Source organism: Cololabis saira, chromosome 8, assembly GCF_033807715.1.
Source record: "Cololabis saira isolate AMF1-May2022 chromosome 8, fColSai1.1, whole genome shotgun sequence".
NCBI lineage: Eukaryota > Metazoa > Chordata > Actinopteri > Beloniformes > Belonidae > Cololabis > Cololabis saira.
Genome location: NC_084594.1, coordinates 28767380 through 28779978, shown reverse-complemented (window position 1 = coordinate 28779978; position 12599 = coordinate 28767380). Strand labels below are relative to the sequence as shown.

At 40.7% G+C, this 12599-nt stretch overlaps 1 protein-coding gene across 2 annotated transcripts; it reads left to right on the top strand.

Moving 5' to 3' along the window:
• Positions 1–2750: 2750 nt before the first annotated feature.
• gata2b (GATA binding protein 2b) lies at positions 2751–11159 on the top strand. 2 transcript variants are annotated; one of them, XM_061727620.1, is made up of 6 exons: positions 2751–2913; positions 3163–3579; positions 4256–4861; positions 6304–6449; positions 8871–8996; positions 9820–11159. In XM_061727620.1, exons 2-6 carry the CDS (start codon positions 3357–3359, stop codon positions 10102–10104), a joined length of 1386 nt encoding a protein of 461 aa, XP_061583604.1. In that variant the 5' UTR covers positions 2751–2913; positions 3163–3356; the 3' UTR covers positions 10105–11159. The 2 variants fall into 2 exon arrangements, with proteins under 2 accessions (XP_061583604.1, XP_061583605.1); XM_061727621.1 differs by having other exon boundaries at positions 2751–2917.
• The last annotated feature ends 1440 nt before the right edge of the window (positions 11160–12599 follow it).

The following is a 12599-nucleotide window of genomic DNA, read 5'->3' as shown; positions in this document are numbered from 1 at the left end:
AGTGGGAACAAAAGCCTAACTGCCTGATGTCACTGTTGTTTGCCTTGAAAATAATAATAATGATGATAATAACAATAAAAAATACCAGTGCGAAAAATTATTCAAATATTTATACATTTTCCCTGGATGGAAGAGGCTTCATCTATTAAACTCTTATCCAGTCAAATCCAAGATGAAAGAAATAAGAAGCGAAACCTCAGATGGCTTTTGAAGATAACCTAGATAAAAAAGGAAAACGTATAGCTGCATTTATTATGTCAAATAGGTCGGATAAAGACTTTTTACTTGCAGAACATTAACCCCCTCCCTAGATGTCTAACTAGCAATCATGCACGCAGATCTGGTCCTGTAAGTGATGCATTCCCTGCACAAGATGTATTTGTTGTGCGAGTTTGAAAAGGCGGTGATAATCTGGGAGAGAGAGATAAGAAATGTCATTTATTCTGCGGCACTTTGGAGCCTATTTCCCGGGCCGATCAGCCCCATTCTCCCCGACACCTCCAGCAGCTCGCTGATAACGATTAGGCTATTTATTATCTTCACAAAGAACAAAGATTAGCCAGAACCGATGAAAAATTACCCGGGGATGGGCTATAATCAGAGGGATCCGAGGATCATAGCAGCATTGGATTTCTCTTTCTCTCCTTCAATCTCACTCTCACACACACGCGCGCACATCCATAAAACATTAGTGGCCAAAATAATGATTTTGATGCAAAATGTCCCCAAATACAATAAGAAAGTAAAAAGAACTGAAACAAAAGTAATAATAATAATAATGATGATAATAATAACAACAATAATCATTATTATTATTATAAAATAATAATACGTAACATTTTATCTTTTTGTTCGTTTGCTTTTCAATGGCAGGACTATAATGAAATTCTCAGAGCTGACCCCCGTCTTTCTCCTGAGCTCGCGTGAGAAAAAGAGGCGTAAATAAAAGGGTGAATTGAATTAATGTCAAATCCTGAAATGGAAGTGGATGTTCGCCGCCGATAAGGTTTTATCGCCAGGCCAGATCAAAAGGGCTCACACTGGAAGCATGTGTATTTCCACATTATCATGCTGATGAGCTCTAATACTGCCTCTTTTTTTCCAGTCAATATTGTGGAACCCCCCCACCCCAATACTGCCAAAGACAATGGTTTACAATTTTTATAAATAATTACAGCGATGATACTGTGCGTTGATTTAAAAATAAATAAATAAATAAATAAATAAATAAATAAATAACATGAAACAAAGAAGATTTGGGGCCTTTGCATTATTTACAATTTAAACGTTTATCATCTTGGCCTTAAATCTTTCAGGGATAGATAGATAGATAGATATAGATATATAGATAGATAGATAGATAGATCTTTCAGGGATAGATAGATAGATAGATAGATAGATAGATAGATAGATAGATAGATAGATAGATAGATAGATAGATAGATAGATAGATAGATAGATAGATAGATAGATAGATAGATAGATAGATAGATAGATAGATAGATAGATAGATAGATAGATAGATAGATAGATAGATAGATAGATAGATAGATAGATAGATAGATAGATAGATAGATAGATAGATAGATAGAGGTATTCTTGAAGGTATCCAGCTTGTCGGGCCTGTACTTGAATCACAGCGGGAGGATGTACTTGATGTATTATTAATGCTTTCACAGTGTAAATATCACTGTCTTTTCCTCGAGCACATCCGCTGGGACGGCAGCAGACTCCGGGCAAACCCCCTGCTCTGCCTTTCTCTCACTACTTGGTCCATCCGTTGGTTGCTGGAAAAAGTTCATGTCCCGCGGTATGTTTTCCTTCTTTCTTTCTTTTTTTTTTTTCCTTTTTTCTTTTAAGATGCACTGACGTCACGGAGCGGCGTCAAGCAGGCGGCAGCGTCGGTCGGCCGGGGCTGCACGCGCTCCCTCTCCAATTATTGTCTGTCAATCATGCGCGAGGACGGAGAGAGGGACAGACAGACAGACGGAGAGAGAGGGAGAGAGGGAGGAGTGTTTGTGTATGTGTCTGTGTGTGCGTGTGCTTGAACTTTCAATCATTAAACAGGCCCCTCAAAACGGAGAAAACATACAAACACAACCTCAGCTCTCCGTTTAAACGTGGTTATTATTAATGCCGGCGTCTCCCATAACAAGCTATTCTTCAAACTGATTGAGCGCATTAATCAGACCATAATACTGCTGGTCTTCTTCTATGTGTTGCATTATCACGGTCCTATTATTACTCCAGATTTATTCCACTGATCAAAAGCTCTTTGATATAACTGTACGGTTAACAAATGTCTCTTATAATCGGTGACATAATGAATGTTTCACATTTCTCACACGCAGTGAATTATTTTAGCAAGCCAGAAAAAATGCTATATTTGTGTTAAAAATGTAAAATGTAAAAGTGTTCAATTTGTCAAAGCGCTTACACACTTTGACACGTTTGGGCACCCCTGAGATCCCCCACTGCAGCCTCATCACAGTATGGTGGACATTGTTTTCTGGGAATATTTGATTTCAAATTTTTATTTCAAGGAATTTTGGACTGGTGATGAAACAGTAAGGTTGTTTTTTTTTTTTAAAGGAGTCGGGAAGACTTAGTAGAACATGATAGAAATATCTCAGCGGTTTTCAGGGACAGGGACTGTGTGTCTGAGGTTTCGTCGAGGTTGACTGCAATTGGCTGACTGAAAGCTTTATTCCAGACTCCGCCCAGGACTGTTTAACAAGCCTGTTCCGCCGCTGTCAGCCACACTTGTACGTGTTGCTCAGAGCTCAGCTGCACGGAGTATACTCTGGAAAACGCCGAGTGAAGTCTGCACAGGGCCCGCAGCTGCAAACGGGGAAAAGAAACAGTCTCTTTTCTCAAATCCAGCGCCAAGGATAACCCCCCGGCAGAGCCACGGTAGGTCCGTGTTCATATCCAACCAGTCCGCTGTCAAGTTGCAGGATTCCGTGCATCGGACGGGTCGTGCGTTGTGCTTGGTCGTTATGATATTATTATTAGTTATTGTTATTATTAACGCTTAATTAACACATGCATCAGATGAGGGGGGGTTGGCATGGTTCGTGGTTATCTGTGCTTATAAAAAGACACCACATCTTGGCACCTCTGCCTTTAAAATATTAACAGAATGATGTTTGCGTCTTGCAGGTCTCCAGTGTCAAACTGGACTCCAGTGTCCAGCAGGAGAGGACGGGAACTAAACTAAAAAGAGGAGCATCAACCCGATCAGGAGTTCCGTGCAAAGAGTCGATCTTCTGAATCCTGACAGCTCCTTGGATATCTTTTTTTTTTTCTTTTTCTTTTGACTGATTATTAAAACGCGCAACTAGAGAGCCACTGAAATGGATGTGGCGGCCGAGCAGCCCCGATGGATGCACCATCACCCGGTGCTGAACGGACAACACCCGGACTCTCACCATCACGGCCTGGGCCACAACTACATGGAGCCCGCCGCGCAGCTGCTGCCTCCGGACGAGGTGGACGTTTTCTTCAACCACCTGGACTCGCAGGGAAACCCGTACTACCACAACTCCAGGGCCAGGGTGTCCTACAGCCAAGCGCACGGTGAGAGCACCCACACAGCACAGGCCTCCTAAAAGGGGGAAAAGAAAAAGACAAAGAAGTTATTTTGGGTCTTTTTAACAGTTACAAAAGTGTAATATTGAAAGGTTGTTTTGTAACGCCAACAAAGATAATTAGATTCGTTTTGGATGACCTTTCAGACTGATGAACTGGGTTTGGTTATTATGTGGCCCATTTATTGGTTAAATAATCAGCAAACCTTGACTTTTTTGATACAGAAAAATACTAGATTTATTTTAGGAGGAAGTAGGCTAAATGAAACAATATTTTACTTTATATTTAAATAAAGTCAATTGATCCACTGAATCAACAAGTCTGTGTAATAAAGGCTGATTTATGGTTCCGCGTTACACCAACGCAGGGCCTACGGCGTAGGGTACGTGCGTCGATTTAACGCATAAGGCAAGGCAAGGCAAATTTATTTATATAGCACAATTCAACACAAGGTAATTCAAAGTGCTTTACATTGACATTAAAAGCGGCAAGACATAATAACAAATAGGTAAGAATAAGAAAAGAAGTAAAATAAAAAGCACAAGCTGTTAAAAAACAAACAAAAAAAAAAAAAAAAACATAACCATAATTCAGGCTTATTAAGTTTTGCGTTCACTTCACGGTCTCCCCGTGATAATAACACATAATGCCGTTTGTTCCACAGCTCGTCTCGCGGGGACTCAGGTGTGCCGGCCGCATCTCCTCCACAGTCCGGGCATCTCCTGGCTGGACGGAGGGAAAGCAGCTCTGTCGGCCGCTCACCACAACGCGTGGGCCGTGAGTCCCTTCAGCAAGCCCAGCCTGCACCACCACCACGGCTCCTCCGCGTCCCCGGGCGCCCTCTCCGCCGTGTATCCGTGCAACAGCAGCAGCAGCAGCAGCAGCATCAACTCCAACACGGTGTCCTCCCTGACGCCGCCGTCACACTCCTCCGGCTCTCACCTGTACTCCTTCCCCCCCACGCCGCCCAAAGACGCGTCCCCGGACCCGGGAGCCGTGTCTCCCTCATCCTTGTCCGCCAGCAGGATGGAGGAGAAGGAGTCCGTCAAATACCACAGTGTGTCACTACCGGAGGGCATGAAGATGGAGGGCTCCAGTCCGCTGCGGATGAGCGCCCAGACGCCGTCCACGCACCATCCCATCCCCACGTACGCGCCCTACTCCCTGCAGGCGCACGAGTACGGCGGCAGCCTGTTCCACCCGGGCAGCCTGCTGGGATCATCACCCGGCTTTAGCCCCAAGAACAAAGGAAAGACACGCTCCTGCACCGGTAAGTCCATCGCAAACACACACACTGAGATCCAGTCTCAAAATAAAGTCTAGGAAATTAAATCTGAAACTATAGTCTGGCCCGCATTTGGACACGGAGACAGTCCGTTGGTTTATATAACGATCTTATCACAGGTCTGCATGGTTTTGATCTTCTGCGAGTCAGTGTCAGTTCAACTAAACTTAAAGTTTAGTCATTTTAACATGGCATGCTTGAAAGACGGTCATTTGCGGTTGATAATGTTTGTTTTTTTTAAGCAAAGATGCGTTTAACCAGTTGGGAATATTTAAGAACCTTGCTACCAGCTTAAATTAATTTAGTCTGCTATTGTTTTGTTATTTCACTTTAATTCAAAACAATCTACCTATACAAAAATAGACCGCATTATTATCATACAACTTTTAGAGGCCAAAGAAACAAATATCCTTTAAAAGTTTATTTATTTGATCCTTTTTAAAGATTAACATCTAAAAACGCGACATCAGGAGATGAGTTTATTACCGGAATGTATAAATTTCACATCGAGCGAAATAATCAGAAATGCAGCTATATTTTAGAGTAACTTGGTAAATTGCACTTGAAAGCAGCTGCAAAATGACTATCAGCAAGCTGTGACATTATTAACACTGCAGTAAAATAACCAGCGTCTTAAAATTGAATAAATTGTATAATACTAATGGTAAGTGTCCGACCTGCACTCTGCAAATGTCCAAGAGTCCCGGCAGAGCCGCTTCAATATTTCCCTTTTGTTCCCCTTGGCTGTGTAATCACCCTGAGCTCTCTGCAGCAGAGCAGTGAACTAGATCAAGCTCAGAGGTGTGAAAGGCGGGTCTGCAGATGCACAGAGCCCAAACCTCCGTACCAAGACAGTAGTTGCGTCTCTCCTCCAGAAGACTCTCTCAGAAGAGTTTGTCTGTATTGTTATTTAATTGTAGCCCTCAAGCTGCAAGTATGATATTGTATAGCAGAGATATAGAGTAAACTAAACCTATGTTCTTTTTTTTCTTTAAATTAACCAGTTCTGTGATATTAATTTCTGTATAAGTCATGAAACCAGTTCATCACTTAAACATTTTATAATGACTCTGACCTAAATGACTGTTGTGGTTGTTGTTGCTTTAGGGATTTGGCTCTAAAGTCATTCAAGGTGTTTATTTCTTAAGCATTTATAAATGTCTTTTTTACACTATAAATTGGACACACACTGTCTCGGTAATTTATAGGGGTTTCTGAGACATTAAGAAAAATTTAGAGGTGCAGAAATGATGTAAATCAGTATTCACCTATATTATTTTGCAGCTTAACTAAATTATCTGAAGTATATACACCAGGTGCTCACAGACCCGTGTGAGCACAAAGAGTTCAATACTGGCTTGATTCATTGATATACTATTTAACTTGTAATTCCATACGCATTAATCTTGATCCGTTCTCTCCCACAGAGGGCCGTGAGTGTGTGAACTGCGGAGCCACTTCTACACCTCTCTGGAGACGCGACAGCACTGGGCACTACCTGTGCAACGCCTGCGGCCTTTACCACAAGATGAATGGCCAGAACAGACCACTGATCAAACCCAAGCGCAGGCTGGTGAGTCCCATCCACGGTTCTCTGTGTGAGTTGTGAAGGGTAGTAAATAAAAAGAGTGTAAGGTGAAGGGTGAGGGGGAGGAGGTACAATTCCAGGAAAGTTATATTTTCTCAATCAGTTTCCGCGAATTATGTTTCCCACTCACCTCTTGCTCCTTCAGCTCAGGCTGCTAGCAGAGTGGGGCTATCTGCATTGTTGGTGTTATCATTATTATAGCTACTTCAGATACTGGCATTGATTGCAGGGCCAGGTTGACTTCCCTTGAAGCAACATAGTGCTTCATTGATCCTTCATGGGTCGCAATAGTGTTGTGTCGCCCTTTTGGCTTTGCGTTAGGCATGTGGGCAGCAGAGCATCAGTCTAACTCTGTGTCTCTACTTTTAGGGATTTTGACTTCCTTAAAAAATGTTTTCACTTAAAGCTGCAGGATCAACTGTGTGGGCAATTTTAGAAAGTTCCTATTCATCTGAAAGCTAAACAAGCCATGAAAATCCATTGTGTTGAATGACGGGACAAGTAAAACTAAAAAAACAGATTTGCTATTCTGAGTTCATGAAAGTTGACATTTTGGAGGTATGGTGTTCTAAAGGTCAGGAGGAAAAAAACATAAAATGAATAAGAACAGCAAATAAAACAGACATTTCCCCCCACAAACTGCACCCAACATCAGCATTGCTGGTGGAAATTAGACCAACATTAAAGTTCATGCCATACCTGATTTCTAAACGGTTTTAATGTATTTTAGCTTTATTAAACCAATACCAACAGAGGTGGATGAAACCAGGATGAATGTAGTACTTGAAAGCAAGAATCCAGAATGTTGTTTAGATACTAATATATATATATACTTATCATTTTTAACACTTTTAATTCAGCTGGAAATCTTGGCTGTAAAGTGGCCTGAGTTAAAATCCTAAGGAACTGCCCTGTTTTAAGTTGTGTGTTGGAAATGGAAGCACTTTTAAAAAGAAAATGCATATCCACCCAGTACACCTAAATCAGGAGTAAGAAAGCAATATACGCCAGGATATTTATCCTTATGAACTCAACATTTTCCCATCAGAAAAGCGATGTAGGTTATCACGATGTGCAAACTGCATCCACTGGACAAAAGGCCGAGGCTTCAGGGAGAAGGTGAGCAAGTGAGGGAGAAAAAAAAAACATGAAAAGAAAACAACAGTTAGCGAATGTAGTAAAGTGCGAGGTGACCAAAAGCATGTTTTTTTTTTCTTAAAAAGAAAAAAAAAACAGATTTATATGCAAACGCGTTTGTTCGTTTACGCGTCCGTGCGGGCTGCTTTCGCCATTAGATCTAAACCTTTTTAACACTCGCACAAAAAGTGCAGCGATACAACTGTCTTCTTCATAAAAATCATTTCCCGCGTGAGAAACTCTACCTATAAACACACATACGGCCGTATATCAGGGCTGGTTTCCGTGCAGCTGAGCCGGAGCTCGCAGCGCTGCGCGCAGACAGAGCTGCTGCAGCGGCAGCTGCTTCCAGTTGTTTCCTCTCCGGATGTCTGACCAGTGCAGATAAAGCTGGCGGGCCAGCCTTCCCCCCGCGGCCTCCCGACTGCAGGCCCAGACCTCTCCGTCTGCTGGTCAAGCCTTCCGTCCACCGCGGAGACGAACACACACTCAAATGGAAAGGGTTTAAAAAGGAGGCTGGTACACCCATTAAAGCTGAAGCATGCGCAGTGCAACCTGAGCGCACTAAACTTGCAGTACCTTTGTAAAAACAATGTTTAAGAAAGACAGTTTTGAAAACAATTATAATATTCAAGTTGTATTATCTTAATATCTAACTGAATTAAGAAGATACAATTGGCTGCAGGAAATGTCATACCAAAGTTGCAGGTTTTTGTCACACGGAATTTACTCCCTTCTCCCTCTCTGTAACTATCTATGCTTGAGTTTAGATGGGATTTATATTAATATTATATATATAAATATATGTGTGTGTATATATATATATATATATATATATATATATATAAATATATGTGTGTGTATATATATATATATATATATATATATATAAATATATGTGTGTGTATATATATATATATATATATATATATATATATATGTGTGTGTGTGCGTGTGTGTGTGTGTGTGTGTGTGTGTGTGTGTGTGTGTGTGTGTGTGTGTGTGTGTGTGTGTGTGTGTGCAAATAACTACATCCATTTCAAATGCTCCACCAATAAGCCACAAATTATAATAATGATAATTGATATTCATATATGTATAATTGTAAATTAATATTCTAAAAATCTGTGGCTGTGCTCTTCATTCATGCATCTTTTTAAAGAATAGAAAATTCTACCATTTGTTTTGACAATTGTTACACTCCTTCTTAAGCATCCCTTGTTTGCAGAATTGAGCCCTAATTAAAGCTGAATCTATTTCGTTCCACAGTCTGCTGCCAGACGTGCAGGCACCTGTTGTGCTAACTGTCAGACGACCACCACGACACTCTGGCGGCGCAATGCAAATGGGGACCCGGTGTGCAATGCCTGCGGCCTCTACTATAAACTCCACAACGTAAGTCCCTGACCGCTCGTCCCTGACCGTTCGTCCCCAGTCTGGGTTTAGCATAGGGCTGAGTAGCCTGAAAGTAAAAGCACAAGGTTGTGCTGATTGAGTATTAAGAGAAGAAAGACAGAGTGATAGGATAAGAGAAAGACAGAGGGAGAATGAGTGTTGCTCTGTTTCAGGCACTGTTGCACTTATTGCTCTTTTCTTTCTTTGTGCTTTATTGTTTTCATGGTAAGTGTAATCCTTTTGAGGGTCACAATGGTGGGCTTGTTGTCGAGGGGGGATGCCAGAAGGACGTCCTTCATATTAACAGTATTAAGGCTGGAAGCATTGAAATAGACTACATAGTCAATAGGGATGCAAATTTGTAAAAGCAACAATCAGTGTATTAAATCAACAAGTACTCAAGTAAAACTAAAGCCTGATGGTTGTATGCCAGAGTAACATTAGGGCCCGTCAGCAAATAGAGTGACATGTTTGTTCATGATCATCAACATGTGCAGTCGTTTCTTTTAAGTCAATCCCACATATGTGTTTCTTTGACTCTCAGAGCTCGGTGTGGATTAATCCATGACTTAAATATAATCTAACAAATGCATGTTTTTAATGCTTGCAGTCCCCAAAAAGCTCCCAAACCCATTTTCATTAATATTTCTTTTTTAGCTCAGACAAAGAAAGAATCAATTACAATGCCATCTGGATCTGGTTTACTTTATGTCAAACTGGACTATTAACTTGCTAGTGAAAAAAAACTTGTAAAATGCATCATTTCTGGATGTCAGCTGTCACTCCAAATAAAATAACCAACATCCTCATTGATCCTCCTCAGGTGAACCGGCCTCTGACCATGAAGAAAGAGGGCATTCAGACACGCAACCGGAAAATGTCCAACAAATCCAAAAAGAGCAAGCGGGTCAGTGACAGCTACGAAGAGTTTTCCAAAAGTCTGCATGAGAAGAGCTCTCACTTCAGCGCCGCATCTTTGGCCAGTCACATGTCCATGGGCCACTTGCCACCTTTCAGTCACACTGGACACATGCTCCCCACGCCCACGCCCATACACCCATCGTTTGGTCACCCGCACCACTCCAACATGGTGACCGCGATGGGCTGAGACGGCAAGGAGAAGAGGTGTTACATGGACTAAAAGAGCGTGAGACTGCTACATGCAGGGGGGTGAGGGTCTAAATAGAAGATGATAGTCTTGCAGACATGCAGCCTGCGTGTCTTTATCTTGATTGTCTTTTGATTGATTAAGCCAGTAGTGGGTTGTGAGAAGAAAGGACCTGTTACTCCTTATCTATAGGTACCAAAACTGATGGAGAAACATTTGGCTTCCTGTTGGCCAGGCACACGTATATGAAAACAAGCGTCAGTGCACCTCGTATTTCGTGCTCCCTGACAGCCTGACCACAGTGTGGGTCAGCGTGCTGAACAGGTTTGTACTTACTGTGAATATTGTAAATGTGTGAAAAATGCCCTTCACTACTTAAAATATGCTGGGTTTCTTTTCTCATGGAGAGTTTTAAAGCGGTTTTCCACATGAGGAGAAAAAAAAAGCTAAGAAAAAAAGGTTTATGAATTCTAATTTGACACTTTATTATAATTATTGTTATTATAATTAATATTGTTATTCAGATAATTTATTTTCACTATTGTTTTTTTTTCCTTCGATTATAATACCTGATTCATAATATGGATACTGTTATCTCAGTTATGAGTATATTTTTAGCTGAAGCGCTTTGTCTGAGCTGGTCAACATTTATACTCTTAAGAAATAAAGAGATCAAGTGGACTTTCAACCTGTTTTGCCTTTTCAATATCAGCTCCCTCTACAAGTCCTATGAGTTGAATATCGATGCAGAAACGCAGCTAAATCTACCAGTGCAATGAGGAACCTCAGAGACAAACGAGGCAAGGAAAGCCTCAGATAACAATTTTGTGATCCTTATGTCTCGTTTGTATTTTCCTACTAATAATCTTTTTCATTCATGTAGCACATCTAGGTAAGAGAGCGCTGCCCGTTTATGAAAGCTCAAAGTCTGGCAGTCATTGCATACTACTGATTGAAAAGATAATACATATATAAACCTTCCAGTGATGACTGTGATTTCCCTTCTGATTGTACTCTGATTGTAAAATAAAAAATAGATCAAGTGACCTTTTGAATATGTTGTGCACAAGGCTGATCTTGTGAGGGACTGCAGTGGTGTTCGAGAGTTTGTAAAAAACCCTTTTATCTATTTTCTAACTCTTCATCAGCAGGATCTAAATGTCATCTGAAATTCCCAGTTTTTCAAAATACACATAAAATAAAAACAACAACAAACTACTGGACAAAGTTTGTGAACCTGTAGGATTGTAAGTTAATTCAAAGCTTAAATTTGAATCAGGTGTATTCAGTCAGTGGAATGGCAATCATGTGTAAGTGGGTTTTATTTAAAGAACAAAGGTCTATAAAAATCTGACCTTCACATCATGTCTGTGCACGTGTGTCACGGTACAAACAAATGCAATTTGTGAGAACTTCAGAAAGGGAGTAGTGGAGGATTATCAGTTTGGAAAAGTTTGAGAAAAGGTTAACGTCTCCATGGAGTTTCACAGTCACTGATCTACAGATCCTCAGTCAGACAGACTGTTTACACACAGAGTAAATACAAGGAAATTGGTGTTCTCTCCAGTGGTTGACCTCAAGAGTGGTTAACCAACAACGGTAAGTCCACAGTTACTTTCCAGTAGCCAAAGGCCTTGCTGACATTGTAGAAGTTTATGTTAATGAGCCCACCTCCAAGAGATCACTAAATACATATGGTACTAAAACCATCGTACAAGAGGAAAGCCAAAGCTTTTCCCTCCATCTGCAGTTTGCTGAAGATGACAGATGCAACCTAGAAAGCTGCTGAAAATGGAATTTTTAGAGGGATTAGATCAAGAATGGAAATGGAAATACGGAACTCCAGCATTGAAGCTTTTTTTGAGACATGGTGGTGGTAGCTTCATGGTTTGGGCCTGTGTTGCTGCATCTGTGCTCGGACAAGGAGCCATCAACAATTAATAAAAATTATATTAAGAGCTCTGAAATGAAATGATCAGGATATCTGTCAGTGAATTGAATCTCAGAGTCAAAGTTTGGACTTTGATCCAAATTAAATTTTGTGGATTGCCCAGCTGGTCACATGAGAAAATCAATAAAATGACAAAGTAAAGGCATTAAGGCTTCACAAGAAATATTTTGAAGTTGTTATTGTTGGACATCAGGGTCAACGTCATTTTGAATGCACTCTTTGCCGCTCTTAAATCTGTATTACTGTTTTTTCATATATATATATAAATAAATAAATAAATCTAAAAATATTCTGGTTGTTTGATTAGCATCTCTTTATCTGCCAGGTCATATCCATGCAAAAATATAGAAAACTGTACAGGGTTCACCACCTCTGCAGTTTCCCTTAGCTCATCTTACTTCTTTACTGTCTTAAGCTAAATGTTTTTTATTTTCTTTTAAGCAGCCCAAACTCATTTTTGGGTCAATTTTATATTTTTTTTATTTGTTTTTATGAGCAGTTGCCATGAGTAAAAAGCCCTGATTAATCATACTAGACCTGCTCA